General features: G+C 27.7%; 2 protein-coding genes across 6 annotated transcripts in view; both read left to right on the forward strand.

Annotated features, from left to right (window-relative positions):
• LOC117179593 (THAP domain-containing protein 4-like) overlaps nucleotides 1–4,642 on the forward strand; it is a 36,372-nt gene extending 31,730 nt beyond the window's left edge. The window contains exons 1-3 of one of the 4 annotated variants that reach the window (XM_033371557.1): nucleotides 829–924; nucleotides 3,456–3,859; nucleotides 4,273–4,642. In XM_033371557.1, the coding sequence (XP_033227448.1) occupies nucleotides 3,470–3,859; nucleotides 4,273–4,398 (516 nt within the window). In that variant the 5' untranslated portion in view covers nucleotides 829–924; nucleotides 3,456–3,469 and the 3' untranslated portion in view covers nucleotides 4,399–4,642. Of the gene's footprint in view, nucleotides 1–828; nucleotides 1,214–3,455; nucleotides 3,860–4,272 lie in introns of those variants that run through there. The other 3 variants (XM_033371555.1, XM_033371556.1, XM_033371559.1) reach the window with 3 other exon arrangements.
• A 7,215-nt stretch (nucleotides 4,643–11,857) lies between these two features.
• LOC117179590 (RNA polymerase II degradation factor 1-like) overlaps nucleotides 11,858–15,704 on the forward strand; it is a 28,477-nt gene continuing 24,630 nt past the window's right edge. Inside the window, exons 1-3 of one of the 2 annotated variants that reach the window (XM_033371551.1) lie at nucleotides 11,858–12,075; nucleotides 12,408–12,603; nucleotides 12,733–12,795. In XM_033371551.1, coding sequence (XP_033227442.1) covers nucleotides 12,533–12,603; nucleotides 12,733–12,795 — 134 coding nt within the window. In that variant the 5' untranslated portion in view covers nucleotides 11,858–12,075; nucleotides 12,408–12,532. Of the gene's footprint in view, nucleotides 12,076–12,407; nucleotides 12,604–12,732; nucleotides 12,796–15,704 lie in introns of those variants that run through there. The other variant, XM_033371552.1, reaches the window with a different exon arrangement.

Here is a 15,704-nt window from a genome sequence, read left to right on the forward strand (position 1 = left end):
ACAATACGCCAATTAGCACAAATGGTAAGTTCCGACAGTGCCTACAAGTGTGCCTACTGGCCGCTAAATGGCAATACCGGTTTCATATGTATAAACCTGGTATAATTAATTAATAACTTAAAAAGAAAACTTTTTAAAATTTTATGATCACAGATTTCACGAATCAGCAAATGAATTCCTGGAATTTTCCCGTCTTTTATAGGGGAACAAAATTCCCAGCAAATGCTTGGTTTTTACGGGGTTATTTGGTGTTTTTACGGGGTTTTCACTTAAAATGAATTTCATTTTTAATCAGAAACAGTTGGATTCATCCAAAAAGGCGAATTTAATACAAAATGTTTGAGTTACAAACCAAAATCGATTAATTTTAAATCAAACAGATGCATTTTTAACAAAAAGCTAAAGTTTCTATCAAAATAGATGAATTCTTTGCACACACATTTGTTGTTCAAGAGCCCAACAAGAATTATCTTGTTGGGATCTATTAATTCAGTTCGCATTTAATTGGAAAACGAGAAAAGGGTCAAAAGAGGAAGAAAGGGGGAAGAATGCCACTTTTTTATTTCAGACTACTCACATTTAAATCCTGACTAAACAAAGTTTGTCAATCTACACAGAATTTTAGGCACTGTAATGTCGTCGTGTTGACACAGTATTCAATAATTACATTAATTTATATTAATTTTATATGGCATTAACTTAAGGTTAATATCAACATTGATGTCATATATATAATAAAATGTTTTACTTAATATATTTTTTCAATATTTAAAATTTTCCCGCCTCAATATTTTAAATTTTAGAATTTTTCTCAAGTGTCATGGTTTCTTGAAACTTTACTAACACTTACACAGAACTGTCAAAAGCGGATTTCAAACCGGCGTTCATTTTTTAATTTTTCGTAAAAAGAAGCTGTTAACACTGGTATGCAAGTATAGTCTGCGATTTTAAAATTAAATGGTCTTGTTCATAATGCATAATAATCAATCAATTATTACAACAATCGACATAGTGCATATCGACAGCATCGCAAGTAAAATCATAACCTCACTTTATGGATTGAAGAATAAAACTTTCAAGTCTTTTGAGAAATTCTGACATAAAAAAATACATTATATATTAGAAAAGGATTTTTAGAAGTTTTCAAGTATGAAAATGCAATGGGTGAAACAAATTTTCAATAATCTTGAGTCAATCAAGACAAGATACAAAGGTATTAAAAGAGTTTAGTTTCTGTGATCTTTGTGGGTGATCCAATTTTCAATCTTGTGTGAAAATTTAATTTTGATACCTAACAACATCGTCATCTTGTTTTTGATTTCTTCAAATCTTTCGCGTGTGTTATTATGGTGGCAATTCGGCGACGATTCAAATTCCCTGTTATTTCCCGGTCAAAGTTTTTCTATTTTCCCGGTGAACTAACAGTAAAATATTCATATAATAAAAAAATTTTAACAAAAAAGTTAAATATTCGGCATAGTATTCCTTTCCACCCAAAGAAAAAAGAAGTTTCCAATCTAATAGCTCATATTTCAGCCATAGAAATGAATTTTTATTTAAAATGATGAATTTTCAATAAAAAAATTACATTTTAACAAAAGAGATTAATTTTCAAGCATGTAATTTTATTTCCAACCTAAAAGAGGAATTTTCATCTAAAATGATAAATATTTCACTGGAATACTTAAATTTTTAACCGAAAAGGATAATTTTTAAACAAGAAAATTAACTTACAAAGAAAAAGATAATTTTCTACAAAAAAAATCGATTGAATTTTGAACTAAAAATATCAATTTTCAACAAGAATTGAGTATTATGAACTCTTAAAAAACAAATAAAAATGGATTTTTAGCAAAATAGTCCAATTTTCTACTGGAATAGTTGAATTCTTACTATAAAAAAATTGATCTACTCTAAAAACACGACTTGAAGTACTTTCCTTATTTACAATTTGGAAGAGGAAACTTTCAAATTGTGACAAATTATTCTTTGGAAGAACGATTCCTTTAAATCCCTTTCTTCTAAATCCAAATGACAAACAAATAGTTGAATTTTCAACTAAAAAAATGAATTTTCTACCGCAAACACTAATTCTCTACGAATTTTCAACAAACTAAATGAATTTCATACCAAATATGGAGTTGAGTACTTAATTCAAAAAGATCAATTTTAAACAAAAAATGGGATAATTAAGATTAGTAAAAACAATAATTTTCAATAAAAAAAGGAATTTCCAACCAAGAAAGATTTCTCAGTCAATAATGAAAAAACATTTTATGCATTAACATTACATTTTCAGCCGAAGAAATGAATTTCTGACTAAAATGATAAATCTAACCAAAAAAATATATTCTGATCCAAATTGTTCAATATTTTTTACCAAAAAAAATGTAAATTGTCAACAGAGTATATGAATTTTCAAACAAAGACATTAATTTTTAACTAGAAATATACATTATCAACAAAAATATTAATTTTCTACAAAAAAGGTTGAACCATTCTCAACATGATTTACATGATTTGTTCAACCAAATAGTTACATTTTTAACAACAAAAATGGATTTTCAACCAGATTTCTAACAAAAATGCAAAATGCTGAATTTTCATGCCGAAAAGACGAATTCTCTACAAAAATTTAGTTTTAAACCGAAAATATATATTTTCAATAAAATAGATGATTTTTTACTAAAATATTTGGTTTTTTAACGCATGAAGATACATTTTCTAAAAAAATAGTTAAATTTTGAACCACAAAAAGATAACATTTTTACGAGAAGACATGAGTTTTTACATAAAAAAGACGAGATTTTAACAAAATAGTTGAATTTTCAACAAAAAAAGATTTTTCAGTCAATAAAAAACAAAATTTTCATGCAAAGTGTTGAATTTTCATGCCGAAAAAATGAATTCTCAATACAAAACAATTTAATTATTTAAAACGAAAATATAAATTTTTAAACAAATAGATGATTTTTTTTACTAAAATATTTTGAATTTTCAACACACGAAGATGAATATTCGAAAAAAATAGTTAAATTTTTAACCACAAAAAGGTAAAATTTTTATGATAAGACATGAGTTTTTGCATAAAAAAAAGACGAAATTTTAACAATATATTTGAATTTTCAGCCAAAAAAGATTTTGTAGTCAGTGAAGAACAAGATTTTCATGCAAAATGTTGAATTTTCATGCCGAAAAAACGAATTCTCTACAAAATAATTAATTTTCAAACCGAAAAAATGAATTTTCAACCAAATAGTTCATTTTTTAAACTAAAATATTTGAATTTTAAACTCAGAATGACGAATTTTCAACATAGTAATAAAATTAACATAAACTTCAATGTATCAAAAATTTGTCTGACTCCTTGAGGTTTTACTTGATTTCCCCGAATATCCTGACTTGTAGCAAACCTATGAAATAACCCTTCTAACACAATTTAAACCTCTTTTCAGTAAATCTGCCAAACATGTCAGAGATGAAACCGAAACCAAGACACGAGGCTCTAAAGCCTTTAGGTTGGTTAGAAGGAACCTGGAAAACTGAGGCACCCGGAAAAGGAAAATTTCCAACTATAAAACCATTTGAATATTCTGAAGAAATCTCGTTCACTTCTGTTGGTCAACCAATCCTCAACTATAAATCTCAAACCTGGAATCCCGAAAGCAAAGCTCCAATGCATTTTGAAGTTGGATTTTTGAAGATAGTCCCAAACACAAACAAACTCAATTTCTTACTTGCCCACAATTTTGGTGTAACAACTATTGAAGAAGGCCAAGTTTGCGATAAAGAAATAATCTTGAACAGCACTTCTATCGAAAGGCCCACTGCGGGATCAAAACCACCAAAAGTTTTGAAGGTAATTTTTTGCAAAGGAAGCTTTAATCTTGAACATAATATCATTTCTTTCAAAAATAAGATTTTAAGCGAATTTATCAGAATACGGTTTTACGGGGTGAGATCTCACTGCCAAGCGGCCAATTTCAATAAGATTTTTTAGTAAAATTGTTTCTATTTTGTTTAAAAATTGAAAAAGTGCAATTTTAATAAACCTGTCATTAAAATTGCACTTCTTTAATTTTAAAACAAAATAGAAACAATCTTACTAAAAAATCGCGTTGACATTTTTAAGAGAATAATATTTAGAGTACACATGCACAAAAATTGGACCTAAATATCCAAGAATTTGGCCGTGAAATCTGACCATGCAAAACCGAATTCAAATAAATATCAAGTATTATCTGAAATTCTATATATTTTATTTTTCGACAGACGAAAAGGGAGATCAGACTACTGAGTGACGATTGTCTCGAAAATGTTTTTTACATGGCAACCGAAACCAATACCGAATTAACTGAACACTTGCGAACAGTATACCACAGGCAGAAAGATTGCTAAATATTTTTCAGGGCGTATCTAGTCTTAAATCTTTTATACCTATTTTTCCAGTATTTAGAGTAAAATATAAAATTATGTCATAAAAGGTATTCTGATAAATTGAAGTCCTTCTTGGGTCGATTATATTATAATTTAATTTTTAAACTTTCATAAAATATTATTTGTAATTCAGTGAAAAAAAATGTTTAATTAGAAGAACCCGGAGGAAGCCCGGGAATTTGAAATAAAAATCTTCAAGATGAAATAACAGAGTGGAAGCAAAACTTAAGTTTCAAAATTTCCTAATTTTTCTCTGGCCCCTTTTATTGTTTTTTATTTTCCCTGACCATTAATCGTCAAAGACAAGAATTGTAATCTTGTGATATTTTTTCAAAGATAAATTTGCAGTCAAATGGCAAATTTTTAAACAAAACAAATGAAACAAAATACTTGAATTAACAAAAAAAGAATTAAAGATTCTAACAAATTAGTCGATTTTTGAATCAAAAACTGTAATTTCCTACATTCAAAGATGAATTTTCTGTTAAACAGTCGAATTTTCAAATAAAAAATATTAAACTTCAACCAAAAACTGCTTAATTTTCAACTTGAAAAGTTTCAATTTCATTACAAAGATGAATTCTTGACGAAAAACATAATAATTTATATTTCAATCACAAAAAATGGATTTTCAATTAAATAGTTAAATTTTCATCGAAGTAGTTGATTTTTTTAACAAAACGGTTTAATTTTGAACAAATTAATTACATTTTCAATAAAATAGTTTCATTTTTAATCAATAACTGAAAATTTCTACATAAAAAGATGAATTTGCAATGAAATAGTCGAATTTTAAAACAAAAAAATTGAACTTTAACCAAAAACAGTTGAATTTTCAACTCGAAAAGTTTCATTTGCATTACAAAGATGAATTCTCTAGGAAAAGTATAATAATTAATGCTTCAACGAAAAAAAAAGATTTTCAACAAAATTATTAAATTTTCAACCAAACTGTTGATTTTTCATTAAAATAGTTGAATTTTCAACTTAGAAGATTAATTTTCTACCACGATAAAGTTTAACAAAAAGTGGAAAGTAAAACTTTTAGTACCAAAAATTAACTTTCAACCAAAAAATAACGAATTTCTAACAAAATAGATAAATTTCTAACCAAAGAAATGAATTTTCAACTGAAATAATTAATCTGTAACAAAAAAAAATTCATTTTTAACAAAGCAGATCTTCTTTTAGACAAAAAAGGCCATGTTTCAACCAAAAAGACGAATTTTCTACAAATACAGTTTAATTCTCAACCCGAAAATATTAATTTTCTACCAGAGATTAAATTTTCTAACAAAAATGCGGATTTTCAAAAAATTAAGATATTTTAGTCAAGGTAGTTGTCGTGCCAAAAGTCAGATATCTGGAGAAAAAATTTCTATGATTTTAGGAATCAAAATATTATGATATAAAAAAATAAAAAATATAATTATAATATATAAAATAAAAAACATTACTTTTTCTGAAAAATGTTTAAATTCACAACAACAAAAGCATTCATTTTAACCATGTCTTTTGCAATTGAAGTTTATCTGACCGTCACTGCCTACCAAATTTTGAGAAATGATTGGATTTCAACAAAAGGCGGCTTATTTTTTCCAAGAAAACCTTCTCTACAACTCTACTGTTTCCAATTTTGAAAGTAAATTTTTTTATGGCTGAAATTGTTTGAACCATTTTTGGTTAAGAAAACATTTTTTAAGCAAATAATTATATCTTGAGATTATTTAGTTATTTTTAAAATTGGAAGCACTAGAGTTGAAAAGGATGTTTTCCCAGCAAAAATAACCCGTAATTTAATAAAATGCAATCATCTTTCAAAAATTGGTAAGAAGCGACGCTCAGATCAAATTCGATTGCAAAAATCATAGTTAAAATTAATGTTTTTTTGTGTGAATTTTAACATTTTTCATTGAAAAAAATGTTTTTTATTGGAAATGACATCAGTTATAATATTTTGATTCCTAAAATCATAGAAAAATTACTTTTTTCAGATATCTGACTTTGAGCATGACAACTATCTTAACTAAAATATCTTAATTTTTTTTAATTCGCATTTTTTTTTAGAAAATTCAACCTCTAGTAGAAAATTAATATTTTCAGGTTAAGGATTTAACTGTTTTTGTATAAAATTCATCTTTTTGGTTGAAACATGGTCTTTTTTGTCTAAAGGAAAAACTACTTTGTTAAAAATTATTTTTTTCGTTGCAGATTCATTATTGCAGTTGAAAATTTATTTCTTTGGTTACAAATTTAACTATTTGGTGGAAAATTCGTTGCTTTTTGGTTGAAAGTTAATTTTTTGTACTTAAAATTATATTTTACATTTTATTTTAAAAGCTTATCTGGGTAGAAAATTAATCTTCTAAATTGAAATTCGTCGTTTTTGTGAAGAAAATTCATATTTATAGGTTAAATATTCAACTATTTTGTTGAAAATTCAACTGTTTGGTTGGAAATTTAAGTATTTTGTTGTAACTCCTTTTTTCATTGAAATAGCAATTATTATATTTTTCCTAGAGAATTCATCTTTGTAATGAAAATTAAACTTTTCGAGTTGAAAATTCAACTGCTTTTGGTTAAAATTTAATATTTTTTATTCGAAAATTCAAACGTTTAGCAGAAAATTTATCTTTTAATGTAGAAAATTACAGTTTTTGATTAAAAATTCGACTAATTTGTTAAAATTGTAATTAATTTGTTAATAATTCAAATTATTTGTTTGATCTGTTTTGTTTAAGTTCGACCATTTGACAACAAATTTATCTTTGAAAAATTATTGATTTTAATAAATGACGGTTTATTTTTTTCGAGAAAATATTGTCTACGAATCTACTGTTTGCAATTTTAAAAATAACTAAGTAATCTAAAGATATAATTATTTGTTTAAAAAATGTTTATTTAACAAAAAATTGTTCTAACGATTTCAGCCAAAAAAAATTTTACTTTCGAAATTGGAAACACTTGTAGAAAAAGAAGAGTTGTAGAAAATGTTTTCCTCGAAAAAATAAGCAACCTTTTGCAAAAATGCAATCATTTTTCAAAATTTGGTAAGAAGTGTGTCAGATAAAATTCAATTGCAAAAAACATGGTTACAATTAATGTTCTTTTTTGGTGAATTTTAACATTTTCATAAAAAAATCATGTTTTTTTATTTGAAACGACATCAGTTATATTATTTTGATTCTTAAAATCATTGAAAAACTATTTTCTTCAGGTATCAGACCAAAAATGAAATAAATTATTTTGCAATAAAAAAATTAATTTTTAACCACAGAAATGAATTTACAACTAAAATGATGAATCTTCATCCAAAAGTAATTTCTTAGCAAAGGGGTTCTATCTGCATCAAATTGATTGAACTTTCAACAAAAAAAATTTTTGTTTTAAATAAAAAACAGTTTGATTTCACCTGAAAAGTCAAATTTTCAAAGAAAATAGTTGAATTTTCGACACAAAAATTAGAATTTTTAATTTAAAAAAAATTTTTTAATTTAAAAAATTTCCTAAGTTTACACTGACCAATTTTTCTATTTCCTAACCGTTAATATTCAATAACCATAAAATTTATTTAAAGTGCCTCTTAGAGAAATTCTCTGACTTTGGCAAGTGTTTTTCGAAAGCCCTGTTTTTTCCCTGATTTCCCTGAGCTACAGCCCCGCTGAATAAGACATCAGATTTATCATTATCAATTTAGAAAGTCCTTTCAAGTAATTTAAATCTAAGGCAGATAATATACGAGTTTGACTGATTTACGAGGACTTTTGAGAAGTTGCAAAGGAGTTAAGGCATAGTTTAATTTGTATCCTCATTGCACTAATAAAAAAGGGGAAGTGGCGGAATTCGCGATCTTCCCGTTTCCCTTCCATTCAAGTTTAAATGCCTGCGTCCTTGTTCTTTATTTGTAGGGCTATATAGAGCATGACTTGTTCTTACTTCGTTTAAGCCGACTAAAATTAATGAAACAAGAGGGCAAACTAAAGTCTAAAACTAAATTTGCGACTGGCACGCAATGTGCCAGCATACTCTAACATTTAAAGCTTATAAGCGTGCGAATCCGTGGGACGTGCGGTTTTACCCATGTTGGTAACCAAGACAAAAATCAGAGACTAATAAGTCTTCCAACCGAAGACAGCGAACCAATTACTATTATGGAAGAAAAGCACTACTTTCTTTTCTTTTTATCTTATTAGATTTCTGTTCAGGATTCTCTTTTTAAATTTGTATGATAGTTTAAAATATATTCCTTTTTGATCATTAATTTTAATTCGTGGAAATTAATATTCCACTCTATTTTAAAAATAAACTACAAACAGTTTTTAAAGCCTTCGAATAAAAACTATTTCGGACCAATAATGCGAAAAAAAATTATCAGAAAAGTGGACAGTTTTTATTGAAACAATGACCAAACTTCCAATTTTTACATGTATTTTGATAGAAAAATTTGTCTATCTAATTGAATTAGTATCCTTCTCAAAAAAATTTTGCCATATATGGCTAGATATCCCATATTTTGAAAATCAGGCCCGCTGAAACAAATTTTTGTACCCATGAACTTGACAAATTCACGATTTTGTTTACTCGATGTTTGGGGGTTGTTCTAACACCCCCTAAACATTCGATCCAGGAAGTCGACATCTTTTATAATCAAAAAATACAGAGTACCAAAAATCCATTTCAAGTCAGGCAGGTTCTACACTTGAAATCGCAAAATCCCTCGGGACAAAATATGTTCTTTTTCAGAGGAAATTATGCGATAGGTATTTTTTCGATTTTTGAAGAAAAAAAAATATTCACGAAGTTATGTGTATTTGAAATTTTGGCTTCGTTTTATGAAAATTTAATGGCCTTTTTTTGAAATCCGCATGAAAACTAAGAAAATGTTAAAAATTAACAAAATGACGGCAGTTTTTTTGAAAATAATCAAAGTAGATTTTCTCGAAACACCCACACTTATATTATTTGTCAATTTTTTAATGAATTTCTAATATCATAAAAAAATTATCTTGTGAATTTTATGCGGGCTAAGTAACTTTTGTGGCCAGGAGAATTTTATTTAATAAAATCGAATTTTCGTATTTTTCTTGCTCAACAGATACGACAAAATTTTAAGGAAAAATGTTTAGAAAATAGTTTGCACAGTTTAAAAAGTTCTACCAAAAATTTCTTTATTTATTTATGATATCTTGTACCGTTTCCGAGAAAAATAAAAAAATTCAATATTTTTCACTGGAAACTGCAGTTGCAGCAAAGCAGCCAATTCTTTTAACTGTACAAATCTGTTGTTAAATATATTATAAATTGCTTTTCCTTGCACGGTTTCAAAATTAGGACACACTTGTCATTTGGCATTTTAATTTATACTTCGAGTTTTACCCAGTATTGTGAATCTAAATTTACATAAACATTACACTATCACAGAATAGTAGAAAAAAATGAACAGACATTTCTGAATTTGAATTATTCATTTATATATAAAATTTAAAAAAAAAACAAGTTGAAGGACTAAAAACATACAGGCGATTTCTGTGAAAAGGGTCAAATCCTAACTTTTTATATTTAAAAAAAAATTGTTTACAAATTGTTGTTTATATATAAAAAAATGTTCAATAAGTTTTATGCGACCTAAGCCATTTTTGTGATCAAGTTAATTTTTTTTTGTAAGTAAAGAATTTTTTTATTTTTCTCGGAAACGCTTCAAGATATCATGAATGAGTGAATACATTTTTTGTAGAACGTTTTTGACTGAGCAACCTATTTTCTTAACATTTTTGTCTTATCTGTTGTAAGCAAGAAAAATACGAAAATGACATTTTAGAAAAAAATTATCCTGGCCACAAAAGTTATTTAGCCCGCATAAAAATCACAAGGCATTTTCCTTATTATCGTACAATTTCAGAAGTTATATGACTTTGAAGAAAAAATTGCTAGTTTTTTGAAAAACAAAGCCAACATTTCAAATACGCATAACTTCGTGAAATGTTTTTTATTCAAAAGTCGCAGAAATACGTATAGCCTAATTTCCTCTGAAAACCAACGTATTTCGTCCCCGAGAGATTCTGCGACTTCAGGAGTAGAACCTGCCTGGTTTGAAATGGATTCAGACCATAGAATATTTTTTATTAAACTATTGGCGTCTGAGATTACGCCACAATACATGTGAAAAACATGACCTAGAAGGGAAAGTGTTTAAATTAATTTTTAGGGTTGTAATATCCCTAATAGATTCTAGCAAAGAAAACGAGATTTTCTAGCAATCAAAATCACCGCATATTTATTGAATAAACTATTAGGGTCGGAAATTATTTCAAAATTAATGTTGGAAACATTTCCTAGCCGAAAACTCCGCGAAACAACATTCCTGTACATTATTATGTAATTACATAATTATTATATTGATTTCATAAACATCAAAGCAATTATTTTGCCTGCCAAAATTTTCAAATAGATGTTTTTTGGCTTTAAGTTTTAGTTTTTATTCATGTTAGTATTCATTTTAGTAACTTGCATACCATTTTTAGTCGGCGCATATAAGGTGGAAGTTTTTCCAATACCTAATTAAACAAAAAAATTATTTTTCTATACTTTTTGTAAGTTTGTTTTGAGTAATCATTAATTTGAAGGGCGAATATTCTATATTAAAGATTTTCACTGCAAGTTTTGTACAATAACAAGAACAATAAACAATCTATCAAATAAATGAATAAAATGCCAATAAATAGTTCGATTAAGTTTTTAATATAATTTTTTTCAACATGCATTACACTGCAAAAAATGTAAATAAAAAATTGTTCTAAGACTTATTTAAAACTAAATTCCCATAGAATTTAATCGACGCTTTGAAAAAAACTGTACTGATTTCTCTTTGATTTCTGCCTAAATCTGACCTTACAACAAATAAGGTGTAATAATTTTCAAACATTCGTCTTGCTTTGTTTTAAATTTTGGTTTAGAAGTAATAAGTGTCTCATTTTTCTTATGCACATGATGTTTTGACTTTTCATTTCAAGGAATGTTCTTTAAAACTGATCCTAAACCGGTCGTATTGTACAATCAGACTTATGCTGATAAAAGAATATTATTTTGTCAACTTTTCCAGTATATTTTAGCATTTTTTTTAATAATGATGTACGAAATTGAGATGCATATATCAAAAGAGAAAACCAGGCATTTGCCGGGAATTCAAACATAAAATTTGACTAGCACATCCTGTAAGTATAATTATAGAAAAATGACGATGGAAGAATTGATTATAAACAGCTGGAAGAGAGATATTTTTGTTTAACGAAGAAAAACAAAGAAATTAAAGGATATTTCTTTTATGTTTAATTTGATAATTATAATTATTGCAGATAATTTATAGAGGAAATATTTGGATTGACTAACAACCGGAGTTCAGTTCTAATCTCTGATCATTATTCCCGAGTCATTAAAGCATTATTGATTTTCTTATCTAAATCATACGAAGTTGGAGGTATACAGAAAGGTAATTCTAGTGTTCTGGAGAAGGGGTAGAACACCTGTACGTCGACCTGCTGGAACACCCCCTATTCTTACCGCGTCGCGACGCCGACTGCGACAGTTGTTCGCCGCGCCGAACAAACCCATGGTCGTGTCAGGAAACGCTTAGCTTTCCTGGTGTGTATTTTTCCATAATTTACCTTTTTACAACTTCATAATCCATACATTTCGAGCCGATAAGTCCGCATTTTTGTTAAGAAGAACACTCTAAAATTCTTTTTGTAAAATTTAAAAAAAAATACTGCAACGAAAAAAAAGAAACAGTATTTTTTTAGAATCCATCAATTTTAATCATTTCTTAATTTAATACTTACGTTCAAACTAAATTTACTTCGGTTTAAATTGCTTTTTCAAGTTTTCTTTTTTGTTTTGTCTCTCTAAGTTTCTAGAATTATAATCGCGACGAAGTATTTGAGTGTTTAGTGAAGTTGCGATTTTCCGTTTTACAGGAAAATTTCCCGAATTTTCCACTGTCGATAATGCTGGGGTTCCAATCTGTGCATGACATGGAATGGATCAAAGAAACGTGGATTAGTGTCTTCGAGTTACTTTCCAGTCTTTGAGATCAAAAGGCATGTTTCTCTACCACGACAGGCAGGATTTTTATAAAAATATGTTCGAACTTCAAGAGAAATTAAGAAAGAGGCAAGTATTGCAATTTTGGATCAAAATTAAATGGATTTCAACTTCAAATTGGAATTATCGGTAGCTGGAAAACGACTTTTGATTTGAGATTTGACAGAGGGTCTTTGACGTTTCTCAATTATTTTTCAGTGAAGAGGAAAGAATAAGGTTGGAAGAGCGGTTCAAGTTTTTGGTGCAAGAGTCTCGAAATAGGTGAGTTGGAAAGGATTTTCTAAAAGGTCGATTGGTGAAAAAATATTCCCGAGTTCTCTGAACGTTATTTTTTCAAAATAAAATTTCAGGGTGGCCGCTTTAACCGAGAAAAAATACTTGGTGATTTCCCGGCACACACAATTTGTAAAGGTCATTGAAATTTAAAGATTCGAAATATTGAAGATAGAAAATTTTTCATTTGAATTTATGAAATCTGTAAAATTTTTAACTTTTCTAAATTGCACAGTTTAAATATTAAAAAAGAACGCGATAATTTTTCATTCTCTAAAATAAAAAATAATTAATTAATTAAATGAATTAATTATTCAATTTTTATTTATTTCTTTGTTAATTAATTTGTCATTAATTTATTAATTTTTACTCATACGTCAAATTTTGTTTTGAAATCTTTTTACATATTCTCTAAAAATTACTTTAATAAAAATAAAAAATAATGTCAAATTTCCTTAGGAGTCTGAATAAAATATTTTAATTATCTTGAAACCTTTTAAAATCCTTAAAAAGCGTCAAAATTTAATTTAAAAATCTTTGGAAATCTCAATTTTATTTTACATTTCTTGAAAAATGTTGAATAGCAAATGTGTTTTTTAAAAATATTTTGTTAAAATTGATTTTACAAAATAAAAAATAATCTATGATTTCCCAGGAATCTTACAATTTTTTTTATTTTATTAAAACCTTACAAATTCCTTAAAAAGCTTTATAATATTATTTCGAAATCTTAAAACATCTATATTTGTTTTAGATTTAAAAAAAATCTTTTCCAATTTTTAAATTATGTTTAAAATTGTTTCGAAACTTCTAAATAATTGTTATGATGATTCAAATTTTTCCTAACATTTTTAATATATTCTGCAAAATAAAAACAAAATGCCCTAAAATCTTCCACATTATTTTTTGACAATTTTAGAAATCTTTAGTAATCTTTTTAAATATTTTATTACACTACTTTTTCAAAGTAAAAAATAATCTTCAATTTTCCTAGGAAACTTAATAAAAATTTGTTATCTGTCTGAAAACTTTCGAAATCCTCAAATATCTACATTTTATACATTTTTTAAAAATCTATCCAAGCTTTAAATTATTTTTAATCTTTTCAAAACTGCTAAATATCTCCTAAAATAAATCGATTTTTTCTGAATGAATAATTGTTTCACTGCTATTTATACATCAAAATTAAACAATTTCACTTCAAAATACAAGTTAAAAAAAATTTGTTTATATTTGTATTAAAATTGTTCATTTTAAATAAACAGTTAAGCATTGCGAAAAAAATGTTCCCTATGAAAATTATTGGGCTCTAATGGGGAAATGCAAAGAAAGTCAAAGGTCATTTTTCATGGTCATTCAATATGAACTTGTCATTTATTGCTAATATTCAGCCAATAAAGACAAGATATGAAGAGGAAATCAATATAGATCCCATAAAGGCAAGAAATGAGAATAACTTCATCAATGACCAGCCAATGACAGTGATGATAATGATAATGATGATAATGATGCTAGATAATGACTAAATCGCACTCATGACTTGCCTTCATTGGCCGGATATTGTCTAAATCAAGCTCATTTCATGCCTTCATTGGCTAGATATTGACAACATCCTGGACAAATCTTGCCTTCATTGGCTAGATAATGACTGAATCTCGCTCATGTCTTGCCTTCATTGGCTGGCTGTTGATTAAGTCATTCTTATTTCTTGCCTTTATGGGTTCTATATTTAATTCCTCTTCATATCTTGTCTTTATTGGCTGAATATTAGCAATAAATGACAAGTTCACATTGATCGACCTTGAAAAATGACCTGTGTCTTAAGGCCATGACTTACTTTGCATTTCTCCGTTAGAGCCCAATAACTTTCATACGGAACATTTTTTTCGCAGAGCTGCAGTTTTCGAGATATTTGGTAATGTTTCTTAAAAAGGTTGAATGTTTAACCCCCTATAACTCGAAAACTGTCCATTTTCGAACTTTGTGCCCCATAACACTTTTGATCGACACATTGAGAACTACAATTTTACGAAGTTTAATCAAAATCGACCGAAAGGCATTTCATGTACATTTGCTGCAGGGTCCTTTACTGTTCTTTCCCGGGTTTTTCCGTTCTTAACAATTTCGCGGACATTTTCTAGTTTCCCGTTCCAGCGGCCATTCTGCAATATATTTAAAATCTCTGATTTTTTCATTATCTTCTATATGCAATAACAATATTTATTTTTTAAATTTCAATTTACATTATCCTTTTTTTCTATAACACGACCTCCATATGACAAATTTGACTACATAATCCTCTAGTATTTTTAGCTTGAAAATAGAAGGACCTTCTAAACGGTCCTGCCTTGGAATACGGCCTTAACATTGAAATTGTTTCATACAATATTTTTATTGTAAGTTTCCTTAGATTTGATATCGATCTGAAGACGACCCGGTTTTGATAAATGTTAGGATCGATAAACGAAACATAACTTCGGAGACATGCACCTCCGAAACAAACTCATTCATTTAATAGTCGAAAATGTGATAGATGCGCGTGTCTTTCATCGATTTTTCAACAAAAAACGTGCATTTAATACCAGTAACAAGTATACAAATATTTAAAATAACCTTCACCTCACTCATGACATCAAAATCACGAATAGACGTTCAATGTCACGCTACCATGTTCTGTGTCTATTAATCGCTTGGTTCCTGTTATTTCCTTAATTTTTGTCAAGCGACGAGGGTTGAGTTAAATGAATACTTCAAGGTTGCACTTGGAATCAATTATTATAAAAAATAATTGAGAATTTTAAAAAATATTACATTGGAAGTAAGAGACTCAACGTGGCTCAGATGGTATCGTTATTGATGTTCTAACAATGCAGTCTTAGTTGCCATTCTAGCGCGGG

Source organism: Belonocnema kinseyi, chromosome 9, assembly GCF_010883055.1.
Source record: "Belonocnema kinseyi isolate 2016_QV_RU_SX_M_011 chromosome 9, B_treatae_v1, whole genome shotgun sequence".
Classification (NCBI taxonomy): domain Eukaryota; kingdom Metazoa; phylum Arthropoda; class Insecta; order Hymenoptera; family Cynipidae; genus Belonocnema; species Belonocnema kinseyi.